This window comes from Asterias amurensis, chromosome 16 (assembly GCF_032118995.1).
Source record: "Asterias amurensis chromosome 16, ASM3211899v1".
In the NCBI taxonomy this organism is placed as follows: Eukaryota; Metazoa; Echinodermata; class Asteroidea; order Forcipulatida; family Asteriidae; genus Asterias; species Asterias amurensis.
In genome coordinates, this window is record NC_092663.1 from 4248920 (window position 1) to 4276658 (window position 27739).

Here is a 27739-nt window from a genome sequence, read left to right on the forward strand (position 1 = left end):
TCTTGTTGTTGCAAACGGAACAAACGTCAAAATAAAGTGAATCGAAAAGAACACTGAATCTTTGTCCACAGAGGAATTATGGCTTCCACAAGTAAGCAAGAACAACAGGAAACATCGCCAGGCTCAAGTTTATTAGACGAGGTAGTTTGCATGACGTGGGGTCCGGAGCTTAAAGAAGATGTATTTGCAAGATGGGGTCAAGGTGGGTGATTTTCGTTTTTCCCGAATTGGATGCAACGTCTATATCGTGCGGAAAGATGTCTGTTTTCGACAGCACTTCAAACACTGACGGTCTTTGTTGTAAAAAAGTCAAGTAGAGTAACTCTAATAAATGTTTTGTAGTTATAAATATTACTGTTGCTACTTTTGTTTGTTATAAAGATCATTAACACTTTTAGCACTGTGTCACTGTCGGTGTCAGTGTGTGTGTCTTCGTTTGAGAAATGTAACTTTTTGTGTAGACCAAGACTGTACTAGTTACTAGTAGGCTAGCTAGCTAATAAAACTGCTAAGTTTTGATTTGTTTTGGGATGTGAGATTGCACTTGATGAAGACTGCGACAGTAATATCACCATTTTCCTAACATTGTTTTGTTTGTTTTGCACCACCCACAGTAACAAGTTTAAAACTATAAAGTCACAGACCAGGCAGATGGATAACATGACATATTATTCATGACATTACCATCTGACCAATTAAATTGTAGCCTAATTAAATAAGTACAAATGCAGGCCTGACTGATACCTTTGGTTTTTTAACCGTTCGATTGTTTTAATCCTATCATCACGAATGTAGTAAAGCATACAATAATAAAACTAACCTGTGAAAATTTGATTTCAAAAGGCAATCCTGCTTTTGAGAAATCCGAAGCGAATGTTTTCATGCAGGTAGAATACTCCCTTACAATCTGAGAACGAGACTGACACTAGAGTACCACTTCTGAGATTCAAATTTTGGAGCAAAACAACTGAATTTTATACAAATAAATAACCACAGCACTTCGCAGTGAAAAGTTTGTCACATTGCTTTATATACTATTGAAGGTTTCTGGAGGCTTCTAAGTTCTAACTGAATGACAAGTTGCAGCGCCATTAATTTTTAAAGGAACACGTTGCCTTGGATCGGACGAGTTAGTCAAAACAAAAGCGTTTGTAACCGTTTTGTATATAATGCATATGGTTGGAAAGATGTTTTAAAAGTAGAATACAATGATCCACACAAGTTTGCCTCGAAATTGCGTGGTTTTCCTTCTACTGTGAGAACTAACACGGTCGGCCATTTATGGGAGTCAAAATTTTGACCCCCATAAATGGCCGACGTGTTAGTCGACGAGGTAAAAGGAAAACCACGCAATTTCGAGGCATGTTTGTGTGGATCATTGTATTCTACTTTTACAACATCTTTCTACCCATATGCATTTTATAAAAAACGGTTACAAACGCTTTTCAAAGACCAACTCGACCGATCCAAGGCAACGTGTTCCTTTAAGAGTGCCTACCAAACATATACCTTCCAGAAGGCACTGGACACCTTTGGTAATTGTCAAAGACCAGTCTTCTCACTTGGCTTGGTGTACATGTATCTCAACATGCATAAAATAACAAACCTGTGAAAATTTGAACTCAATTTGTCGTCGAAGTTGCGTGAGAGAATAATGGAAGAAAAATACCCTTGTCGTACAAGTTGTGTGCTTTCAGATGCTTGAATTTGAGACCTTAGCTGAGGTCTCGAAATCAAATTCAAATATTTTAGTGAGAAACTACTTTTTTCTCAAAACTACGTTACTACAGAGGTAGTTGCGATAGCGTAACCCTCCTGCCGTGGGCAGAAGGGTTACGTTATCGCAACTACTTCAAAGGGAGCCACTTCTCACATTGTTTTCAACTATCAACAACTCTCCATTGCTTAAGAGTAAGTTTTATGGCAACAAATATTTAGTGTCCAGTGCCATTTGATGTTTAAATTTCAGGGTTTGACCCATACACCGATGTGTCTTAGTCACTGTATACTCAGTAATTTCCCTGAGTTCTGTGAAAAAAAAATCACGGCAATTGACCTATTGAAAAGGAATGTTACTGAATTGGTAAGAAAAAAAAATCAGGAAGATCACAGATTTACATAAAACTTGATGATGATAGTAGAAAAGATCCCTCTAAAAATTTCTGTCTGAAATGTCATATTTGATGAGAAATAAATAATCTTATTTTGCGTTTTGAATTTATCGCTTAGTGAGCGTTTTATTCATTATCGTTTTTAAAGACATGGATGCAATGCAAAACTTGTAATCGGGTTTTTACCATTTTCTCGTGACCCAGATGGTTGATCGATCTCAAACTTCTACAGGTTTGTCAGTTTATGTGTATGATGGATTATATGAAGCGCTTACACTGCCAGCAACTGTTTTGTTAGCAACAACCAATTCTGTAATGTTCCTTAAAGGCAGTGGACACTATTGGTAATTAATCAAAATAATTATTAGCATAAAACCTTTCTTGGTGACGAGTAATGGGGAGAGGTTGATAGTATAAAACATTATGAGAAACGGCTCCCACTGAAGTGCCCTAGTTTAGTTTTGAGAAAGAAGTAATTTTCCACGAATTTGATTTCGAGACCTCAGATTTAGAACTTGAGGTCTGGAAATCAAACATCTAAACGCACACAACTTTGTATGACAAGGGTGTTCTTTCTTACATTATTATCTCGCAACTTTGATGACCGATTGAGCTCAAATTTTCACAGGTTAGTTATTTTATGCATATATGTTGAGATACACCAACTGTGAAGGCTAGTCTTTGACAATACAGGGTTTTAAGAGAATGATAGTGGAAAGCTTCCCTTCAAATATTACTAACTAAGGTTGCATAGTTTTTGAGAAATGAGTAAAACAAGTCACAGAATCATTTTCGTCTCATGAGACCAAAATGATTTTAGCGTGTAAAATCCCCTTAACCAGTTATGATTATGATATTATACCAAAACCATAGCATAACTGGTTAATACGTTTTTACATGCTAAAACTGAGACGAAAATTATTACTTTTACTCATTTCTCAAAAACTACAGCACCTCAGTAAGTAAAATTTCAAGGGAAGCTTTCTACTATCATAATCTTCAAACTGTGTAAGTTTAATGTAAATCTCTGGACATTGTATTTTTTGTTAGGAAAAAGTAAATACCCTTTAAAGCCATTGGACCCTTTTGGTTCAGGAAAAAAAATAAACGTTCACAGATTTACAAATAACTTACAGGGTTTACAGAAGGCAATGGTGAAAGACTTCTCTTGAAATATTATTCCATGAAATGCTTCACTTTATGAGAAAAAAGCAAAACAATTTAAATTCTCGTTAACAAGATTTACAGATTTATTTTAAACACATGTCATGACACGGCGAAACGCGCGGAAACAAGGGTGGGTTTTTCTGTTGTTTTCTCCCGACTCCGATGACCGATTAAGCCCAAATTTTCACAGTAGAGATTGTTATTTGATATAGAAGTTGTGGTACACAAAGTGTTGGCCTTGGACAACAGTTTACCGAAAAGGTCCAATGGCTTTAAACATCTATCATGTCTGTTATACTGTATGCCCTTGATCTCTTCTTTGTGTTGCAGGATTTGCATTCAGTGAACATGAACCTTCAGCTTTATTACAGCATGAAGGAGGACCATGTGCCGTTATTGCTCCATTACAAGCGTTCATCCTAAAGGCTCTTCTATTCCAAGGAGAACCACCAGTGGAATGGAGAAACCTCAATGGTAAGCCACAGTTTCATTTCAATACATTTATTCCATTCCAACAGGGTCCAATTTCAAAGAGTTGCTTAGCATGAAATGTCTTCCTTGATAAAAACAGGATTACCAACCAAATTTCTACGTAATTTTCAAACAATCAGATGAATACCAGTAACAAGCAATATAGAACAAATGGTTGGTAATCCTGTTTTTATCAGGGAAGAAATCTCATTCAAAGCAAATATTCTTGCTTAGCAGCTCTATGAAATTGGGCCCAGATTATTAAATAGTAATGATATGGGTTTATAATGCGCACTTTTTCAGAAAAACCGATCACGGCGCCTACACAAAATGAAAACAGTATACAATAGAAAATGAAGAATAAACATAATTTAACTTGAATGAAACCCAATGAAAGTCTAAGTGAACAAGTGTGTTTTTAGTTTTTGAGTGTGTTGAAGTTGTTGAGAGATGTTGTTTCGCGAAGTGAGACAGGGAGCTTCCGTAAGGCAGGAGCAGCTGTGGCGAAAGATAACAATAACAAAGAACAGTAAAGCCCGGTTCATACACAGGCATGCAACTTTTCCTGGGATCAGCTGATTTCTTCTTTTTTATCTCAGTTTTACCATTCAGAATTGAAAAATACTATACAAAATCAATGACCTTTTGTAATTTCCTCTTTTTAGGTGAAATTGCAGTTGCATGCCTGCATACATTTTACTTCCTGCGAATGCGAGTTTGCTTTTTCAGTCCGAGCTGTACGGGACACAAAACAAAGTCATTAGGCCTATCCAGTATACACTTTCGGATGAGAAACCTTATTTTATACAAATTACCTTTAGTTTCAGTTAGGTGTGCTTATTAATTTTGCACAAGTTAGCACACAAAACATTTAACACTATAATAATGATATCAATTTATTGGTGTGTTCGATTAGCTTCCCGGGTCAACCCTGATGATCTGCCACCGGTATGTTCGAACAGCTTTGAAGGCATTCCAGGGGCTCACCCGGGTCAGCCCCAATTGCCCTGCTTGTGGAACGGGTGACTTGGGGCTGGCCCGAGGTGCATGATGTCACCAAGAGATTGCGAGTGATCGTTCAATTAGCTCTTGTCGGGCTCACGCGAATGAACACCACAGGGTTGACACAGGGAAGCTAATCGAATGCACCCTATAATGGAGTTGCCCTTTACCAAGGAGAAAGCATCTTAGCACCTTTGCTCTTTTCTAAAACGAAGCATCAGTGAAGGCTCAGTAAGTGTTTTTATCTCCATTCAGGAGATCAGTGCCGTGCTCTCCTCCTGGCGGCCATGACAGAAGTGCTTCAGACGGTCAGTAGCGGGGGAGGATACTACCTGGTCTTGAAGAACGATAAACAAGACGCCATCTTGGAAGAGGGGGCTGTAATCGAGAATGTCGTTGAGGCAGCTCAGGGCGAGTTGCACAACCATAGAATATTCCACTCTAATTTGAGGTGAGAGAGTTTGGAACAAATCGTTGTGCAGTACCCGCTGCTAAAACATAGAATTTCAACTGACTCTGGCCATCGGGCTAGCTCGATGGTCTAGTGGTAAGACATCTGCTTTGACAGCAATGCAAAGGTAGTGGGTTCGAATCCCACCCAATGATTTGCCTGTGGGTTTGATTCACACAAATCGGGGAGAGTACTTAGTAAACGGTGATTATTATATATTGGTGTAAGAGTAAAAACCATTGTGTCACAAAGTAGTACTCAATTTTTTAAGTTATTATAACTCAAGTGAGGTTTACGAAAACTCAGAATACTCTTTCTATTAGTTGTGGTGGTCTTGAAAAGAAGCGGTGAATAAAGGCAGTGGACACTATTGGTAATTTCTCAAAATTAAAAATAATAATAATAATAATAATAATAATAATAATAACCGTATTTATAACGCACCTTTTGCCAAAGGATACAAAGCGCCAGGTATTATTACTGCAAGAAGTGGGGCGAATTTTGAGATCAAGACCTATAAATCCTTAAAGGAACACGTTGCCTTGGATCGGTCGAGTTGGTCTTTGAAAAGCGTTTGTAACCGTTTTTTATAAAATGCATATGGGTAGAAAGATGTTGTAAAAGTAGAATACAATGATCCACACAAACATGCCTCGAAATTGCGTGGTTTTCCTTTTACCTTGTAGACTAACACGTCGGCCATTTATGGGGGTCAAAATTTTGACTCCCATAAATGGCCGACCATGTTAGTTCGCACAGTAGAAGGAAAACCACGCAATTTCGAGGCAAACTTGTGTGGATCATTGTATTCTACTTTTAAAACATCTTTCCAACCATATGCATTTTATAAAAAACGGTTACAAGCACTTTTGTTTTGACCAACTCGTCCGATCCAAGGCAACGTGTTCCTTTAAGCACCATGTAATGGTTAAGACGGTGCTGTGGCACAATATGCTGCCAATCCAGCCAGGAACACCGAGGCGAACCCCTTCTCTTTTCGATAAGTGCACTGGGTTCTTTTATATGCGTTTACACAACACATGGGACCAACAGCTTTACGTCCCGTCCGAAGGACAAAGCAATGGTTACATGTATGTGTCTTGCTTAAGGACACAAGTGTCTCGGCTGGGAATTCGAACCCACACTCGAATCAGAAACACCAGAGTTTGAATCCGCTCGGCCACGACACGAATATCAGTATAAAACCTCACTTGGCAATGAGTAATGGGGAGAGGTTGATATTATAAAACATTGTGAGAAGCAGCTGCCTCTGAAGTGACGCAGTTTTGAAGAAATGAGTAATTTTCCACGATTTTGATTTGAGACATCAGATTTAGAATTTGAGGTCTCGAAATCAAGCATCTGAAAGCACACAACTTTGTGTGACAAGGGTGTTTTTTTCTTCCAATATTCTCTCGCAACTTCAATGACCAATTGAGCTCAAATTTTCACAGGTTTTTTATTATGCATACATGTTAAGATACACCAAGTGAGAAGACTGGTCTTTGACAATTACCAATAGCGGCCAGTATCTTTAAACAACTGAACAGTTTGATCAGGATGCATCGGTTATCTTCAGTAGAAATAGCACTGATGCTTCTCAGATTTTAGGGGATAAAAAACTAACATGATACATGTAATTTCTCATAACTGTATTATTTCCAAACAGTACTTTCAAAATTGATTACCAAATGTTAACCTTCCCTTCAAAGGATTTGGGTACTTTTTCAAAATGTCCATAGATTTACATTAAACTTACAGGGTTTGAAGATAATGATAGTGGAAAGCTTTCCTTCAAATATTACTTACTGAGGTGCTGTAGTTTTTGAAAAATGAGTAAAACAATGTAGGGTCATTCCGTGTCAAATCACCAAAAAAAAAGGCAATTTTAAACCCTATTTCTTCAAATTTGCTCATATTTGGTTTATGAGGTAATCGTGGCTCAACAAGCTCAAATTTTAAATTTCAGCTCCATCCGATAAACGGTTTTCGCGCTACGGCATGCTCTTTCTTGTTGATTTCGGTCAAAATGCGCCTGACCTCTGACATTCAAACGATCATAAATCGGTAACCTTTGGTCAAATTGGTTGAAATTGGTGTCTTTGGAAAGGAAATTGTGTAAGCTTTCCAAATATGTCTTTATTTTTTTTGTAGGAACATGTTTAGGTATGATAACCTTTTGACCTCTACTTTGACCTTGTGGATCATGTGACCCGGCAACGAACTTCGGTGAAAATTTACCCTTATATGTTTTCTCCACAATATCAAAAATTTAGAGATATAATTTTTTTGGCTTGCTTTCAAGCTCCACTCAAAGTTGTCCTACTTCACTTTTCCTGTGCAAAGTACATGTACATTAGACACATGTCCATACGTATGTATATCATGATTTTGCTAGGGGACCATAGCTTTGCTTGATATACATGCGTATGAACAGGTATGTATATGTACATGTACATTGTACTTTGCATAGGAATAGGCAAGTAGGGCAACTTTGAGTGGAGCTTGAAGGCAAGTCAAAACTATTGTATTTCTAATTTTTCTATATTGTGGAGAAAACATATAAGGGTAAATTTTCACCGAAGTTCGTCGCCGGGTCACGTGATCCACAAGGTCAAAGTAGAGGTCAAAAGGTTAACATGTACCTAAACATGTTCCTACAAAAAAATTAACACATATTTGGAAAGCTTACACAATTTCCTTTCCAAAGACACCAATTTCAACCAATTTGACCCAAAGGTTACCGATTTATGGTCGTTTGAATGTCAGAGGTCAGGCGCATTTTGACCGAAATCAACAAGAAAGAGCATGCCGTAGCACGAAATCCGTTTATCGGATGGAGCTGTAATTTAAATTTGAGCTTGTTGAGCCACGTTTACCCCATAAACCAAATTTGAGCAAATTTGAAGAGGGTAGGGTTTAACCCATTGGGTGATTTGACACGGAATGACCCTGTAATGAAAATACGTTTGTAATTGCCTAAAAGAAATTTGGTCTCATGAGACGAAAATTATTTTCATGACATTGTTTTACTCATTACCCAAAAACTACAGCGCCTCAGCACGTAATATTTTCAGGGAAGCTTTCTACTATCATATCTCAACATATGCATGAAATAACAAACCTGTGAAAATTTGAGCTCAATCGGTCGTAGAAGTTGCGAGATAATAATGAAAGAAAAAACACCCTTGTCACACAAATTGTGTGCGTTTAGATGGTTGATTTCGAGACCTCAAGTTCTAAACTTGAGGTCTCGAAATCAAGTTCGTGGAAAATTACTTCTTTCTTGAAAACTACGTCACTTCAGAGGGAGCCGTTTCTCACAATGTTTTATACTACCAACCTCTCCCCATTACTTGTTACCGAGTGAGGTTTTACGCTAATAATTATTTTGAGTAGTTAGCAATAGTGTCCACTGCCTTTAAAATAACATTTTACTTGTTTCAATTGAAGGTTACAACCGTTCGATTCTATTGAAGAAGTCAACAGAGGTTTAGAATCATCGCACGAAATGTTCCTTGCCGATTCGGGTCTTCTGTTGTTCCTATATTCTGTACTGTTAACAAAGGTAAGGGCCAGGCCTGCATGCTTCGATTTTGAAAGGGCAAGGGCACCAAGGCATTTTCTCCTTGATAAAGGGCTCCCTATAGATGATTGACCTGTGTTTACATTCAAAACGCCCTCTGTTGGCTGAACATTGTATACATGTACGTCATGTTTCGCCGCGCAAAAAGACGCGTAGATTACATACACTTTCTAGCTGGCTGCGCGCGAATCATGTTATGGCTTTCGAGTGACGTCAGAGGTTACATCGTCTATAAGGATATTAGGAAGGTTTCGCATACATTTAGTGTGACTGATACGTCATCATTATGACGTCATACACTACTCACTATCCGCTATACGTGCAGACGACGACACTGATCATGCTGATCTTGCTACCGTAAGTAGGTTAAGGTTTGCGTATGCAAATCCGCTCGCGTGTGAAACCTCCCTATTGTCAATTTCTACAGTAGCATTTCATGGACACCAAGGCATTAACCAGGGGGCATGGAAGCAATCGCCTTGCTTGGTTGCCTCCAGGAAGTATAAGGCCTATAAGGGATTGTCATATGCTGAGGTTTTTTCCTACCCTTTCGTTTACTTTTTTCATACTTTGTTTCCCTTACAATATTTGATTTTTTTTTTTAAAGGGTTATTTACAGATTATGACAAAACTTATTTTTGAAAAGGTCATAACTTTAAAACAAAAATTTACACAAGTGTATATTAAAGACATGTCAATACGGAGCTTGTTGTTTGCTCTTAAAACGAAGCTTGTTGTTTGCTCTTTTCAGTCATGTATAAAGTTCAAACAGTTATTTATCCCTCCAATGACTCAATTTCACAAGATCAAACATAATCTATGCTTTAATAATATGCTATGAGTTATATATAACAACTAGAGGGCGCACTGGCCTATATATGCGCCCCGTATGCGCGCAGGCGGCCATTTTGTAAGTTGAACAAACGGGCATTGCTTAGCGTGTGTTTGTGCGGCCATTTTGTAAGTTGACAAAACAGCATCGCGTCAGCGTTCAATAAACACAAACTCCAACTATTGTTCATATTCAACGCGCGTGCAGAATGGCGCGCGTGTCTCCTTGCGGTCCCGTCGCGTTTGTGCAAGAAGCATTACCAGTGCGCCCTCTAGTTCTTATATATAACTCTATGGGTAAAACCCAATCTTGATACCACCTGCAGTTCAAACATTGTGAAAGTGAAAAACATCAAGAGATGAGAGAGAATGAAACTTAGAAAAAGGGGTTAAACTCGACTTTCAAACCCGGTGGAGTTACATCTTGAACATACATCATCTTGTATAATTTCAATACTAAGTTTATCCGTTATTTATCAGGAAGGCCGCTGCCAATATAAAATATAATCAGTTTCGCATTTAAATTTACAAATTTTTTTTGTTTGAAAATATAGCCCTTGTTTAACTGTTCTCCTGAATGATACTTCATACAATGATTGATTTAGCTTGATCGCAAATATTGTATATGTTGTCCGAGTCGGCAGTCTCTCAGATTTACCGCTAGGTTTACTTCATTTCTCCTCAGGGTTTAGATAAAATCAGACTGGAGGTTGAAGATACCACCGAGCCACTCATTGATGGCATCTATGGACACGGAAGGTAAGGTTCAAAGGTCATCTTCCATAAATACATGTACATGACAAAGGTCAAAGGTCCTCTTGTACAAGTTAATGGCTAACGCTGAGAGTCTGTAAATCTAATATACATATTTAACTGGCATAAGCTGTTCACTAATGCACGCCTGTCTCTCAATTAGGCTTAGTTTGGAGACCAAATAGCTCCCTCTTCTGGTCACTCACAGGCCAAGTGTTGGATAGACAAGCACTGGTGACCGAATAATGCTAGCCCATATGTCGAGTAGTAATAGTCGCTAGTAGCCCGGGGTGGATTTCACAAAGGTAGTCCTAACTTAGGACTAGTCCTAAGCAATGCTAAGAGATAGGACCAGTCCTAAGTTAGGATGAGTTACTGGTCCTAACTTAGGACCAGTCCTATCTCTTAGCATTGCTTAGGACTAGTCCTAAGTTAGGACTACCTTTGTAGTCCAGGGGTGGATTTCACAAAGAGTTAAGACTCGTCTTATCTTGGGTTAAGACGAGTAAGTCGTCCTAACGTTGGACTAGCCATTTTTAATATCTCTTAGGACTTGTCCTATCGCTTCGTGAAATCGATCCCAGGCCTAATGATCATGCCCTAATTTTAATTTTGACTTAAATGTTGTCTCTTGACGTTGACTTATTTCATTTCTTCTTGCAGTCAAAGTCTGATCAACCTCATGCTCACGGGTAGCGCAGTATCACATGTATTCGATGACGAGAAGGAGGTTGATGGTTTGAGTAAGTACCATAGAACTAGAACTCGGAGAACGCTGAGTGCGTCATTGTGCGTGTTGGGAGAACCGTTTTTATTGACATGCGTACGCCATTTTTGTGTCAAATTATTTTGCCATTCAGTAGAGGTCATGAACATTGACCATTGAAATCATGTACAAATGGTCTATGTGCGTTGCCATCTTGCCATATTGCCATACTAGCGAGTCACCAGATGCGCATTTTGCCATGCAAGCATCTCTCGAGATTTTTTGTCATACATGCGTAGAGCGTGGTATCGATATGCAGCATCCACAGACGACACAGAAGGCAACCGAGCTCAGCATTCTGCGGGTTCTATTTCTATGGTAAGTACAGTATGTACATGCTTTCTTTGTTTCAGTATTTTTGTTATACATTATGTACAGTTATCTGAAAACGGTCTGGGGTCGGCTTCACAAAGAGTTAGGACTAGTCCTAACTTAGGATTAGTCTTAAGAGATATATGACACCTATAGCTTGTCTTAAGTTAGGACACAAGATGAGACTAGTCTTAACTCTTTGTGAAATCCACCCCAGGATTTACACTACTACAGCTACTCAGGTCATGTTCTTTGTTGCCCGGATCTTTTAAACCATGTATACATATTACTTGTTGAAACGTAATAATAGGCATTAATATAGCGCCATCTTTCTAGAAAACTAATCCGAGGCGCTGGGGAGGAAAGAGACCAAAACAAAAAAATTGATACAAAGATAAGGATCAAAAGCGTGCCTAATTAAAATGAATTTGGAATAGAGTAGGTCTTCAATTGCAATTATATATATTTATATATTTTATTGACCAAAGCAACAGCGGACGAGCCGCCAATTACAGGAAAGGATAAAAAAACAATTAGAAATATTCATATAGCCTATCTGATATGTACAAAGTTAACAATTAAAATAGAATCAACTTAGGAAAGAAAATTAAAGCATACATTGAAGATTAAATAAAATAAAATAGGGAACAGAAACAGACCACCATGAACGACTGTGAAAATATATTTAAAATAAATTTTAAAAGCAAAAGCCTTCATTAAATTATAAAATAGAATAAACAATAAAAGACCAGGGAGATAAATTTAAAATCAACCCCCCCCCCCAAAAAAAAAACAAAAAAAAGAAGGATGAAGCTACATGTAAGTGCTTTCATAACATTTGCTCTCAAATTAACAAACCTTTTAAAGGACAAGTCATGCTCTTGATCTTCTTCTCTAACTCTGGGAATACTTTTCCCAAATACTCATTGGAATCTATAACTTAAAGGCAGTGGACACTATTGGTAGCTACTCAAAATAATTATCAACATAAAACCTCATTTGGTAATGAGTAATGGGGAGAGGTTGATAGTATAAAACTTTGTGAGAAACGGCTCCCTCTGAAGTGACATAGTTTTCGAGAAAGAAGTAATTTTCCACGAATTTGATTTCGAGACCTCAAGTTTAGAATTTGAGGTCTCGAATTCAAGCATCTGAAAGCACACAAGTTCGTGTGACAAGGGTGTTTTTCTTTCATTATTATCTCGCAACTCCGACGACCAATCGAGCTCAAATTTTCACAGGTTTGGTATTTTGTGCATATGTTGGGATACACTAAGTGAGAAGACTGGTCTTTGACAATAACCAATAGTGTTCAGTGTCTTTAAGGGCCTACCAAAAAGTGGAAATGAAATAACTTAATTATACCTGGGGTGGGTTTCACAAAGAGTAAGGACTAGTCTTATCTTGAGTTAGGGCGGGTGTCTTATCCGCAGGAAAATACAGTACTAGTCCTAACTTAGGACTAGCCTTAAAGCTGTTATACACTTTTGGAACAGAAAATAAAATAAAAGTTCACAGATTTACAAATAATTTACAGGGTTTACAGAAGGTAATGGTGAAAGTCTTCTCTTAAAATATAATTCCATGAAATGCTTTACTTTTTGAGAAAACATTAAAACAATTATCAATTCTCAATATCGAGAATTACAGATTTATTTAAACACATGTCATGACACGGCGAAAGGTGCGGAAACAAGGGTGGGTTCTTCCATTACTTTCTTCCCGACTCCGCTGACCGATTGAACCTAAATTTTCACAGGTTTGTTATTTTATTTATTATATCAGATAAACGAAGTTTGGGTCTTTGGACAATACTGTTTACCGAAAGTGTCCAATGGCTTTAAGTTTTGGATATCTCATAAGATTAGTCCTAAGTTAGGACTAGACCTATCTCTTTGTGAAATCCACCACTGAGATCTCAGTTGCAGACACTCGCCCCTGCAAAACACGAGTTGTTTTTTACAAATATCCCTTTTAAATCTCTTTGCAGAAATGAGGGGGATCACCAGGCAGACAAACATCGGGTTCCTAACACTTCTAGAAAACTTAAGATATTGTGAGGTAAGTTTGTATTCTAAGATGCCTCAGTGCGACTTGAACCTTGTTAAGTTTAATCTAGGACAATCAGATGGTTAAAGGCACCGGACACTATTGGTATTTACTCAAAATAATTGTTAGCATAAAAACTTACTTGGTAATGAGAAATGGAGAGCTGTTGATAGTATAAAACATTGTAAAAAAAATGGCTGCCTCTGAAGTAATGTAGTTTTTGAGAAAGAAGTAATTTCTCAGTAAAATATTTGAACTGAATTTGAGACCTCAGCTGAGGTCTCTAAATCAAGCATCTGAAAGCACACGACTTTGTGTGGCAAGGGTGTTTTTCTTTAATTATTCTCTCACAGCTTCGATGACCTTTTGGGGGTTCAGATTTGTATGGGTTTGTTAATTTGTTCATATGTCAAGATACACCAAGTGAGAGTACTGGTCTTGCAGGGGAAAAGCTTTGAGATGCCCATTTGGTGCAAACAAAATGCTATTTATTATAAGACTTCCGGAAGTATGATTATTATTTTGACAGTTTGTGTGTATTTCCTTTTGGATAGGTTGGATCTTTCTTAAAGAACCCAAGGCAACCTATTTGGGTGTTAGGGAGTGAGACACACCTTACAGTATTGTTTACGCAGGTAAGCACGTAGGCCCCTATAATAATGATAATAATAGCGACATTATCCACAAAAAGTTTTATTGGCGTTTGCTCTAATAATAAATAGGAATCCGGTCTCTTGGTGTAATTTAAGGACTATCTGGTTTATTTATAGGTATCCACGCCCCTTGCCGACATCAAGTTAGGTCAAAAACGGTATTCACGGTTTTGGTTAGGAACAGCTTTTCAACATTAAAGCCCTTTCGGTTCAGAAAAAAAATAAAAGTTCACAGATTTACAAATAACTTCTAGGGTTTACAGAAGGCAATGGTGAAAGACTTCTCGTGAAATATTGTTCCATGAAATGCTTTAGCAAAACAATATAAATTCTCGTTAACGAGAATTACGGATTGATTTTAAACACATGTCATGACACGGCGAAACGCGCGGATACAAGGGTGGGTTTTCCCATTATTTTCTCCCGACTCCGATGACCGATTAAGCCCAAATTTTCACAGGTTCGTTATTTGATATAGAAGTTGTGATACACCAAGTGTGTACCTTGGACAATACTGTTCACAGAAAAGGTCCAATGGCTTTAACCGGATATTCAAATTATTCACCAAGGCCTATCCAAATGTGTTCGTCAGAACACGGAAAGATTGCTTTATTTTGAGGACTCTGATAGTACAATTACAGTAATGGCCTCGGACAAGCTTTTTCTTTGGCTGATGGAACATGGAAATAATTCATGGGGATCCCGTTCTTTCGAGGTACGTGTGTGTGTAGCTGCAGGGAAGTTGTGGAATGGTCTACCTTATTCCAACAGCAAAGCCATCCAGACAATAGACACTTTCAAAACAACAATGAAAACTCATTCTTTTGTTGAAAACATTTAAGTAAATTTCCTCTTAACTTTCTTGATCTTTTGCACCGCTGGAGAACAACCAAGAGGAAACTTTTTTTCTGAATGTTGTACAAAATCTACTTGCTGCAAATTTTGGCAGCTCTGTAAAATATTCATGCAGGTGTCCCAATTTCTAAATGAGAAGTATTCGTTTTTGGTTTAATGATAACATTTATGATGAAAAAAAACCCCCTTTTTATGCATTTGTTGTACATATTTCAGTTGCATTTGTAATCAATTATTGGATGTAGGAAGAATTTATAAATAAATAGTAAACTTGCTGGTAAACCATGTGTGAATCTCTTTTATGTGATTGTTGGCTCTGAGAAGAGCCGGTTTGGTCTCGACGTTTCGAACAGTATACTCTGCGTATCTTCAGGAAAAGCGGAGTATACTGATCGAAACATAATGACCAAACCGGCCCCCTCAGAGCCAACACAACAGAGAATTACACATGGTTGTACCTGCAAGTTTACTATTATTTTATTGATAGTTTCTTCCTATTTCTCCACACCATGCAAAGCTTCAAACAATACTTAATTATTGATTGGTTTTAACTCCACTTTTTTAGGAGGCGTCTTTAGTTGCGGAGGAAACTGAGTGGGAGAAAGCACATAGGATATTTAGTATGTATGACACAGAGTGTAGCGGCTTCATCACAACCATCATGTTGAAAGAGGTATTGGACGCCCTTGAACTTGCCACCATCCCAGAATAGTAAGTCATTTATGAAGTTTGAACAATGTGATAGCTCAATTAAAGACAGTGGACACTATTGGTAATTGTCAAAGACTACTCTTCAAAGCTGGTGTATCTCAACATATGCATAAAGCAACAACGCTGTGAAAATTTGAGCTCAATCGGTCCGCGAGATAATAATGAAAGAAAAAACACCCTTGTCACACGAAGTTTTTGTATGCTCTTAGATGCTTGATTTGGAGACCTTTCTCCAGAAGACGATCAGAGCATACTGATCGAAACATTGAGTCAATCCAACGTTTTTTTTGCAGAATCACCCCAACTCATTTAGAGATTGTTATTACATGGTGTTACCGCAAACTCTTCTGTATCTTATTTCCACTATGCAAAGTTTCAAATCCTACTTAGACCTTAAAATCTAATTCTGAGGTCTTGAAATCAAATTTGTGGAAAACTACTTCTTTCTTGAAAACTGCAGTGCTTCAGGGGGAGCGGTTTCTCACAATGTTTTATGCCATCAACCTCTCCCCATTACTCGTTACCAAGTAAGGTTTTATGCTAATAATTATTTTGAGTAATTACCAATAGTGTCCAATGCCTTTAAAGTAAGAGGATAGAATAAGAATATATGAAGAATAATAATATCAAAGTCTTATCTACTGTACATGTAGCGCACGTGTCTACCAAAATAGGTACTCAAGGCGCTGAGTATATACAAACTTTCAGAAAGATTGGTTATTGCAGTGATGAATTTTGAGACCCAATTTTGTAGCACCTTGCTACGGCGCATACAGCAGCCACAGCCAGGAATGACGGGTGGACCCCTTCTCTTTTCGATAAGTGCACTGGGTTCTTTTACATGCGTTACATAACACATGGGACCAACGGCTTTACATTTCATCCGAAGGACGAAGCCATGGTTAAAAACATTGTGAGAAACAGCTCCCTCTGAAGTGACGTAGTTTTTGAGAAAGAAGTAATTTTCCACGACTTTGATTTCAAGACCTCAAGTGTAGAATTTGAGGTGTCGAAATCAAGCATCAGAAAGCACACAACTTTGTATGAAAAGGGTGTTTTTTCTTTCATTATCATCTCACAACTCTGACGACCGATTGAGCTCAAATTTTCACAGGTTTGTTATTTAATGTATAAGTTGAGGAACACTAACTGTGTATTTGACAATTACCAATAGTGTCCACTGCCTTTAACAATCCAACTTTATGCCTTGCCTTAAATGGTTTTGTTTTTTGTTTGGTTTTCACAGTATTGACTTTGTCAAACAGCGTCTGGACCCAGATGACTTTGGTGTTATTCTTCTCAACTCCTTCATGACAGAATTCTTCCCAAATAAAGTGAGTGTTAGAGAACCAACTCCAGTGACTCTGTATGATTTGCATCCTCACAATAAGTGTCTGATTTTGAGAGAAAATTTTGAGGTGTTACACAGTATGGGATTTGCTTCGTTAAGGGAAGAGGCAAGAATAAAAACATCCTTTTCATCTGACAACTAACACCTGTTGCTCCAATGACCAGGGTACTAATATGAAAGGGCATGAATACGTTTTGTAAATTGAATAATATATAACGACTAGTTTTTAGTTTTTTAAAGTTTTTGACCTGCTTTATCCCCCGAAAATAAATTTGTTGTGGGGCCCGCTGCTAGCGATTCAAACTGCCTCTAGCCACCGGTTTAGCTTTGTGTTCCAGTGGTAATACATTTGCTCTGGCTTAGCAAAGGTTGTGGGTTCAAATCCCGCCCTAGTGATTTGCATGTGACTTATGCTTTCACAGACCTTGGGAAAGTACGCAGTATACAGTGCTTTAAGACACTGGACACTATTGGTAATTGTCAAAGACCAGTCTTCTCACATGTTGTGTCTCAACATATACATAAAATAACAAACCTGTGCAAATTATAGCTCAATCGGTCATCAAAGTTGCGAGATAATAATGAAAGAAAAAAACACCCTTGTCACATGAAGTTGTCTGCTTTCAGATGCTAGATTTCGAGACCTCAAATTCTAAACTTGAGGTCTCGAGATCAAATTAGTGGAAAATTACCTATTTCTCGAAAAACTACATTACTTCAGAGGGAGCCGTTTCTCACAAGGTTAAAAACTATCATTCTCCCCCCATTACTTGTCACCAAGAAAGGTTTTATCCTAATAATTATTTTGAACAATTACCAATAGTGTACACTGCCTTTAATACACTTTGGATTAAGAGTAAAACCCAAAATAAATTTTATTTTATACGAGGGAACTTCCTTCTAGATAAATTACATTCGAAAAGGGGTTAAAATTAGAATTGAAAGAAGATGTGCCAATGTACACTCAATAAACAACTGGACTTCAAAAATCCTTCATTACAGTTTCAGTCTTTCACATCTCTTGGTGTTTCTACTTTCACAACTTGTTGACCAAAGAAGGTATCAACATAGGGTCTTGACAGCATTGGCCCTGGGGTCCATTTCACAAAGAGGTAGGACTAGTCCTAACTTAGGACTAGTCCTAAGAGATATACAAATTGCATGGATAGTCCTAAGTTAGGACGAGTAACTGGTCCTAACTCGAGATAAGACTAGTCCTAACTCTTTGTGAAATCCACCCCCTGGTCACTATGTAATTATTAAAAAATAGTTATTACCATAAAACCTCACTGGGTAACGAGCAACATGGAGAGCTGTTGATAGCACAAAACATTGTGAGAAAGGGCTATTTTTGTGAAAGAAGTAATTTCTCACTAAAATACATCTCATGAATTGATTTTGAGACCACAGCTGACGTCTCAAATTCAAGCATCTGAAAGCACACAACTTGTGGATGTGACAAGGGTGTTCTTTCTGCCATTATTCTCTCTCTCGTTACTTCAAAGACCAATAGAGTTCTAATTTTCACAGGTTTGATATTTCATGCATATGTTGAGATACACTAAGTGAGAAGATTGGTCTTTGACAATTACCAAAGTTGTCCGGTGCCTTTAAAGCACACATGTAGATTATTCTTCTCTTTTTAAAGCCATTGGACCCTTTCGGTAAACAGTATTGTCCAAGGTCCACACTTCGTGTATCACAACTTATATATCAAATAACAAACCTGTGAAAATTTGGGCTTAATCGGTCATCGGAGTCGGGAGAAAATAACGGGAAAACCCACTCTTGTATCCCCGTGTTTCGCCGTGTCTGACATTGTGTTTAAAATAAATCCGTAATTCTCGTTAACGAGAATTGATATTGTTTTCCTGTTTTTTCAAAAAGTAAAGCATTTCATGGAATAATATTTCAAGAGAAGTATTTCACCACTACCTTCTGTAAACCCTGTAAGTTATTTGTAAATCTGTGAACTTTTCTTTTTTTCCTGTACCGAAAGGGTCCAATGGCTGTAAATGTGTATAAATTTGTGACCATTCTTGTTTTCTGCAGCCTGAGCGGACTATTCCAGAATATTTTACTATCTATCACTACAATGGATTGAAAAGATCTTGTCCAAATAGACAGGTATGTATCGTGTAATTTTGTCTTCGTTTTGACATCTATACTATTAAAAGCGTAACCTGCGCCATCTTGGATTGAAAATTAGAAGGTCCAGTGGTATGGCATCCTTGTGGAATCCAACACGGTTGTTTGTGTGGAATTCAATACGTTTGTGTGGTTTCAGACGTCGGGTTGCAAGTCTGCAAAACCCGGATCCAAACTCGCACTTACAAGTCATGTGATTGGAGGAAGTTTGGGCGGCGACCGTGCGTCAACCACTGGTCGATGTTGTTACCAGACTTCCTAGAAATCTTTCTGACAGGCGACTCATTGGACAGTGTTTCGCAGATGGTGCTCCGGATTGGTTCATTCATTGCCCTTAACCCGCCCACCCGCCATTCGATCCGCCCTTTTTGGTCGGGTTACTTTCGTGTTGTACTAAGCATGGTTCTCCGGATTGGTTCATTCATTGCCGCGCAGGGTCGAAAGGGTCGAAGAGGCTGGGTGCCAGGACAAAACCGAAACCAGTCTCACGAATTTGACCGAATTTGCATTGAATGGATGAAGTACCGTAGATTGACGTTTCGCAGGTGACCATTTTGTGTCAACCACTGGTTGACGTTGTTATCAGACTTCCTAGAAATCCTTCTGCGGGTGACTCATTTGTTGAAAAGATTAAATGGAGAATATTTATAAAAAAGCATTCACTTCCAAACGGCATGAGAATTATCATGATGGGATCAATCGGAAGCTTAAAAATTTGGAAACATTGGGTAGGGCCGGCTATAGGTTGGAAGGTGTCTAAGGGAACTTTACAATTAAAAACATTTTGGGGGTGGGGGGGGGCCTTACACAAAGAGCCATTCTGGTCAGTGTATTGTGAGTGGTGTGTTGTCTGGTTTGAGACAGGCCACCTGTTGCTTGGTGAAGAAGGTCGCCGTGGGATCACTTTAGGTTGACAGTGGGTGGCGACCTTGGACCTTTTGCCAGTAAACTCAAATGGGTACATGAATACCGTTTTAGAATACGGTCTGTTCATGGAGGTATAATGTTGCAGTTTCAGAGTTTAACCATGGAGGTAGAATAGTGAAACCATTCCTTACTCTATGGTGAAACTTATACACACACGTCAAAGGCTGCTTTGAAGCTGTAAAAAAAAGAACTTTGCTTTGCATTTGGTCAAAGTTGTTAAGCAAAACGACATTAAGTTTCCTTTTGAATAAGTCCATTCACAAAATTGGTTAGAGCAGTGTGTCGGTCAGGTCTCAGAATGTACATTATGCCAAATTCATTTTGAAGCCTAATTTAGCCATCGGCCCGTCGGGTTGGTTACTGATGGAGATAATATTAACAAAAGAGACCCCGTGCGGCTGAATGGGGTACATTTTTAGGAGTTTGTCTATTGACCCAAACTGGACGTAACAAACCCTAAACATGACTTGACATGCTTTCTGAAAGTGAAACAAGTTAGAGAAAATTAAGGAGTGGGGACGAGTTTATCGTTCTTATTTAGTTTGTACGATATAGGGTTCCAGAGATATGGGATGTATGGAGGTTTGTTCCTAGAGCAGCGTGAACATGAACGCGGTCAGAAATTGTGTCGTTTGTCGTTCAAATTTCGCGAGATGCAATAAGCCCAAAGTGACAATAAAACAAAACCAGACCTGCCAAGTCTCACGCTTTAGGCGTGAGACTCACGCATTTGGGCTCTGTCTCACGCTCACACGCACATCAACCATTATTGGGGCGAGATCGGGAAAAACAAATTAACGGGGGGGGGGGGGTGGGGGGTTGAGCTTTGAAAATCTCACACATAGCTAGCCTCTGGACTTGGCATCTCTGCCTGCAAAACACTTTTTTGACGTTCACGTTAAGTGCTCCCGTTATACATGCAGCCTATTGACCAGAAAGTTTACAAGACCAATTCAGATGAGAATAAACTAAAAAGAGGCCTACGCTCTTACCGCCCCCGCGCCCCCCCCCCCCCCCGAAAAAAAAAAACAGTAGATAAATTAGATTTGTGGCACACAGCATGTTCCAAAAACTCGCTTTACTTATAGTGCTGTAGCAACGCTATGTATCGTGGGACGTAAAAATGTCATTTTTGACGATGTTTTTTAAAAAGGAAGTGCAAGCATTATGAATGTATATTGAGTGTGTGGAGAAAGTTTTGGTAGTGTAGTACAAAAGAAACTTTAGTTATTGCTGGCTAACGGTCAGTTTCACCTATCAACGCTGATTTGAAACACGTGTAACGTTAGGGAGGCCCAACATATTAGACCCCTATAAGGATCACGGGGGAGCCTTATAGTTTCTAGATGCATAAGGTACGTTGTCTAACCCAAAACGAGGTGGGTACAGCCACTGCAAGTAGTGGTGGACGTGCGAAATAGCTTCATTTTGGGTTAGAATTATGACGCCATGCATAAATATTGAGAGAGGCATATAACACCCTCACCCACATTTCGAAATATTTGTGTAAAGGATTTTTATATCCTAGCGGGGTGCCGCGCGAAGCGCGGCATCCCGCTAGTGTGTATTATCTGTACATTTTCCTGTAATTCGACCCTAGGTGGCCAAAGAATAAACCCTTAATAAAAATATTAAAAATTGTCAAAATTGTTTGACTTTTCCTCGGCAATACATTCCAGACAGGTTCAGGGGTCATATTTTATCTGTCGATGGTATCTGACTCTTTCGTGCGTTTAACTGTTTAACACATCACTGATACTATGAGACCAGTGACTTTTTAAAAATAATGATGTGTTCAATGCTATAACCGGGGCAAAAGATTTGACTATAAATATTCTTTGTTTGTAAAAACGTTCACATCCATGTCGCGTGTTGCGTTACCCATTGATACATTTTCCAGCGCGTATTTGCATGTGCAGTGCCAATGAAACTTATGCTAAGAGTCCACTTGGCCAACGCTGTTGGTGCCAGTGCGCGCCAAAGATTATGTGATTGGCGCGTAGTGGCTCGCTGTCGCTCACCATGTGTCGCCAAGTGGATGCCAGATGACGTGCTCCAAATGCCACCCGGCTTGCTCTAAAATGTTGTGCCAGTTCACGCCATTACACAGCAATTTGATTCCAAAATTCACTCTTTTGGCGCCATTCGCGCCAATAGATGGCTACTTTGCGCCACATGGTAATTAGTTTGGGCCAAAGGTCGCCAAATTGGTTTGAACTTGCCGCCGCTACTTGCCGATGGCTCCCTGGTTCAGACCCTCCTCAGCTGTCTCTTCATTGAAAATTGTGTGAAATCTTGTAGAAATTGTGAAAACTGCATGGAGCCGTTGTCGAGTCGAATCTTAAAAGTTGTGTGAGAAAGTCCTGCAAAGCCGCCCTGCTTTTATAGGCGGCAAGTGGCGCTGAATGGCAGGCAACCAGGTGGCATTTGGCGCGAAGTAGTCACCAATCGGAATTATTTGGCGCGTAGTGGCGCAAGTGGCGCGAAATTTCAGTAGTGCAACATTCCAGTGGATTCTAATAGGCGGATAGTTTGCGCCAAAGGGCGATATGTTCACGCCATTCAGTGCCACTTGGCGGACACTTGGCGCTGATTGCTCGACGCAAAGTGGCGTGACGAAAATTTCAAACATTTTGGATTTTTCTTGCCGCCACATTCAAATTTGGTGCCGTTACGGGCCACCACGAGCCAGTTGGGGGGCAGTTTGAGCCACTACACGCCACTAGGCACCTTATTGGCGACACTAGGTGCCACAGTAAATTGGATTGGTGCAAACTGGCACCAAGTGGCGCTGGCCCAGTGGACTCCTAGCATAATATGAATAAGCATGCGATACAGTGCAAAGCACAAACTAGTTGTACACAATGTGTATGCTGGTTTAAGGGCCATTTATCCACTAGTGTCCTTAATCACCCATATCCTCGTGTGATTAGGCTTTTTACCAATCAGAAAACTGTCTAATGTCCTAGTAGTACATGACCAAGATAACGTTGTTGTAATATTTATATGCCAAAATGTAAAGAGTGGTGTTTTTCACATTTTTACATTTAGAGAGCATGGGGCGTAAGAGCTGATGTCTTTTTACACAACTCCATTTGAAGTGAATTTATTTTTTCTCAAAATGTTCTATACTATAAAAAGTTGCTTTAGGCTTCTAACCGAATGTTTGTATTGCCATTCATCTTCACCAAACAGGTATAGTCTAACCTTCTTTACTATATATTTATTATTTACTCTATAAATATTATTTTTTATTATATATATTTTTCAGGTTGCGTACATTGAGGGGAGAGCCTCCATACCCGATCCTAGTGACTTGACGTGTTTGAGTGACGCAACCCCCATCAAATGCTGTCTAAGAACCAAATGGCCCACTTGCGAGGTTGACTGGAAAGACAACGCAAACCCATCAATTATCTGAGATTTGAATCAGGTGCCAATTCCATCCAACTGCTATTAACCAGTTTGCTTTCGAGAAAGAAAAAACTGCTCAGGGCTAAAATGTTTGAGGAAAGTCCACAAGTCCACTGTTGATATATACGCCACCAACACTCACAGAAACTCAAATACCAGCCTTTAAACCCACCGCTGTGTGTTGCAAACAAGATGTTTACCTGCTGTTGTGTCCTTCGAAGCGAACTGGTTAAAGGCAGTGGACACTACTGGTAATTACTCAAAATAATTATTAGCATAAAACCTTTCTTGATTACGAGTAATGGGGAGAGGTTGATAGTATCAAACATTTTGAGAAACGGCTCCCTTTAGAATTTGAGGTCTCGAAATCAACCATCTAAATGCACACAACTTCGTGTGACAGGGGTGTTTTTTTCTTTCATTATTATCTCGCTAATTCAACGACCAATTGAGCACAAATTTTCACAGGTTAGTTATTTTGTGTATTATATGAGACACACCAAGTGAGAAGACTGGTCTGTGACAATTACCAATAGTGTCCAGTGTCTTTAAACAAGTTTTCTTTGTAGCTAAGAAATGTTCTGCTTATAAGAAATTATTCTGTGAAAACCTTATCATTTTTAACGGTTCTTATAAGATAGTTTTCCACAAAGTAGAACTATGAATTTTGACACTGCTGTTCAAAATTTCACAGGTTATGTTCAGTTGTATTTAAGCCTGCATGTAATTTTAAGTTTGGGGGTCATACTCTCAAATTGTTTTGGTCAAACTTCTAGTGTAGTCAGTTAAATCCTTTGGTCAAGCATTCATCAGGTATGGTATTCAAACCATAATAGTCTCTAGTATACATGTAAACGTAGTCTCAAATAACTATGGTCAATCCTTCAGTAAAGTTTAACGGCCAAGCCTTTAGTAAAATAACTGTGGTCAAGCTTCCTCTAGTCAAGTCTCACGTTGTTACGGTCAAGCTAAGGTCTCGTAACCTTTTTGTCAAGCTTTCAGTAAAGTCTCAAACCCTTGTGGTCAAGCTTTAAGTAAAGTCTCATATCCTTATGGTCAAGCCTTCAATAAAGTCTCAAATCCTTGTTGTCAAGCCTTCAGTAAAGTCTCAAATCCTTATGGTCAATCCTTCAGTAAAGTCTCAAATCCAATTGGTCAATCCTTCAGTAAAGTCTCAATTCCTTATTGTCAAGCTGTCAGTAAAGTCTCAAATCCTTATGGTCAAGCCTTCAATAAAGTCTCAAATCCTTGTTGTCAAGCCTTCAGTAAAGTCTCAAATCCTTATGGTCAACCCTTCAGTAAAGTCTCAAATCCTATTGGTCAAGCTTTCAGTAAAGTCCAAAATCCTAATGGTAAATCCTTCAGTAAAGTTTCAATTCCTTATTGTCAAGCTGTCAGTAAAGTCCAAAATCCTTATGGTCAATCCTTCAGTAAAGTCTCAAATCCTATTGGCCAAACCTTTAGTAAAGTCTCAAATCCTAATGGGCAAGCCTTCAATAAAGTCTCAAATCCTTGTTGTCAAGTATTCAGTAAAGTCTCAAATCCTTATGGTCAATCCTTCAGGAAGGTTTCAAATCCATATGGTCAATCGTTCTGTTAAGTCTCAAATCCTATTGGCCAAGCCTTCAGTAATGTCTCAAGTCCGTATTGTCAAGCCTTCAGTAAAGTCTCAAATCCTTATGGTCAATCCTTCTTTAAAGTCTCAAATCCTATTGGCCAAGCCTTCAGTTAACTCTCAAATCCTTTTAGTCAAGCATTCACGTCCAGTTAAGTCCCAATTTTTGGGGGGGTCAATCCTTCAGTAAAATTGTCCATTCCTTAAATGCTAGGCCTAAAATAAAATCTCAGTTTTTATGGTCGAAACTCAAGATTAACTGTAATTCTTGAGATCGTGTCTCAAAGTCTGAAATATTTTAGGGTAAAGTAAATGTTAAGTAAAGTATGCTTTTGGGGCCTGAAAAAAAATCAGTATACCTTCACTGCAGAAAACAAACAAACATTGATTTAGCATTTTAAACACAAATACTATACATTTTTTAAACTCTTTACCCAAATCACTGATAAATCGACTTTGCTGCTCAAAATAAAAAATACACATTCATGTATTCTTTACTTAAAAATATTTGTTTTATTATTATTGAAGTTTCTATAATTTTTTATACAGAAGGACACTCATACGAAATTGTTGTCAATCCACACACAATGTTGTGGATATTGTAACATGGTTGCCCTTCTCGTAGATCTAGTAAAAGTAACAAGGGTCCTTAGTTATTTTTTGACAAGGATAGTTTTTTTTGTAAATTATGGTGCACATTATTGGCTCTCTCTGTGCAAGAATACAATGTTTAACTTAGGAAGGGTCATTTGGTATGGTAAAGCAGTTGTTTCACACGTAATGTGGAAATTTTAACCTGGTTGCCAATCATGGAGATCTTGGTCTCTGGTAACAATAACAAGGGTCCTCAGTCATGTTTTCACAAGGATAGCTTTTCCATACTGGAATTTGCTCTTTGTTAAAAGCCATTAATATACACTTTCGGTAAACAGTATTGTCCAAGTCCCACACTTCGTGTATCACAACTTGTATATAAAATAACAAACCTGTGAACATTTAGGCTCAATCGGTCATCGGAGTCGGGAGAAAATAACGGGAAAACCCACTCTTGTTTCCGCACGTTTCGCCGTGTCATGACATGTGTTCAAAATAAATCCGTAATTCTCGCTATCGAGAATTGATATTGTTTTAATGTTTTCTCGAAAAGTAAAGCATTTCATGGAACAATAGACCTTATGCATTGACGTCATCCAGCCACCATCTTTGAGGTCAAACGGTGACGAAACAATCGAAACGCACAGAGATTGGCCAACGAACAACCTCCTTTTGACCTCAAGGCGAGGGCGTCGTACTGAAATGACGTCATGTGCATAAGGTCTAGAGTTCAAGAAGTCTTTCACCATTACCTTCTGTAAACCCTGTAAATTATGTGTAAATCTGTGAACTTTTTTTTTTTTCTGTACGGAAAGTGTATAATGGCTTTTACATTGATGTGATTTTAACTGTTAAGAATTTGCTGGTATGAAAAAAGCCTTATGATACTGTGAACCCAGAAATCCAACTTTTGGGCTGATTAGTAACTTTCTTTTTTTTCTCTTTTTTTTCCGTCCCCCCCCCCCACACTTTTTGGTAGAGGCACAAGGAGGCAGGCCCTCTAGGGAAATAAGGATAAGCTTTCACAAAAATACAATAGCGAAAGCCACACAGTTCCTCTTTTTTTGTTTCTGGTACATTGTTTAGTTCTATGTCTACATGTATGAGGGCCGTATACAAACAAATCAATTGACAGTTTTCAGCAGAGTTAAAAATAATACAAACGTATATAAAACAAAGTATAAGTACTTTATATGTATGTCAATATACACAGTAACAATACATGCCCAACTAATTATTTCAGTATTTAATTTATTTACTTGTTCACCATTTTTTTTTTTTTTTTTTTACAAATTATTGTGTTACAGTTTCATGTTCTTTTCACTTACAGTGTTAGTACTGTAAAGGCCTTATTCAACATTAGAGCTTATCTTCACCTATCTAACAGAAACCCCTATGGAATCTGCACATGGAGCTCTCAAAGTGGCATCCAAAGATGTTTTAAGTTATGTACTAAATTACCTTTGGAAGTCGACATCGTTTCTTCAAGATGTTTGATTTCAAAATAATTTATCATAAGAATTGGATGTCATTCATTTTTTATTGCCATAGCTCGAGGTAAATAAAATCAGGATCTTTACAAATAGGATGGCACTTCTAGAGCCCCGTAGAAAAAGTCTTAGAGTTTTGGACTCGAAGGGGATCTCCAAGGTCGAATTCAGATTTGGATGCCCTCATTTTCAAATAGAGTCCTTGTTAAAGTGGGGAAATTACTTAAGAGTTTTAAGGGGAACTATAGTAGGAGGGTTATACTATGGAAAGCAGTAACACAACGATAATGGCTTAAGAAATTCTGCTGGACAGGGTTTTTGCAGGTGTGGGAATCTTGTGTAAAATGGAAAGGGTATCAGGGACGAATTGGTTGTGTTCAGTTTTTTTTTTACGGCTTTTAGAGTTGCAAAGCGTTGATTTAGTTGTTATTGTTGTACTATTGGTATTTATTAAAATGTTGCATGAGTTCTCACATACTATA

At 38.4% G+C, this 27739-nt stretch overlaps 1 protein-coding gene across 2 annotated transcripts; it reads left to right on the plus strand.

Moving 5' to 3' along the window:
- On the plus strand, positions 1–27739 carry LOC139948884 (ubiquitin carboxyl-terminal hydrolase MINDY-3-like). 2 transcript variants are annotated; one of them, XM_071947243.1, is made up of 12 exons: positions 1–202; positions 3609–3752; positions 5007–5202; positions 8656–8770; positions 10305–10378; positions 11036–11115; positions 13441–13511; positions 14054–14134; positions 15573–15718; positions 16965–17052; positions 19122–19196; positions 23416–27739. In XM_071947243.1, the coding sequence occupies exons 1-12, from the start codon at positions 79–81 to the stop codon at positions 23563–23565; spliced, it is 1344 nt and encodes a 447-aa protein (XP_071803344.1). In that variant the 5' UTR covers positions 1–78; the 3' UTR covers positions 23566–27739. The 2 variants fall into 2 exon arrangements, with proteins under 2 accessions (XP_071803344.1, XP_071803345.1); XM_071947244.1 differs by having other exon boundaries at positions 11036–11109.

Coding starts and splice junctions, on each gene's coding strand:
- LOC139948884 (XM_071947243.1), top strand. CDS start 79: ATGGCTTCCACAAGTAAGCAAGAACAACAGGAAACATCGCCAGGCTCA. Junction 11,116..13,440: donor GAAGGAGGTTGATGGTTTGA/GTAAGTACCATA, acceptor ATCTCTTTGCAG/AAATGAGGGGGATCACCAGG. Junction 13,512..14,053: donor AAAACTTAAGATATTGTGAG/GTAAGTTTGTAT, acceptor CCTTTTGGATAG/GTTGGATCTTTCTTAAAGAA.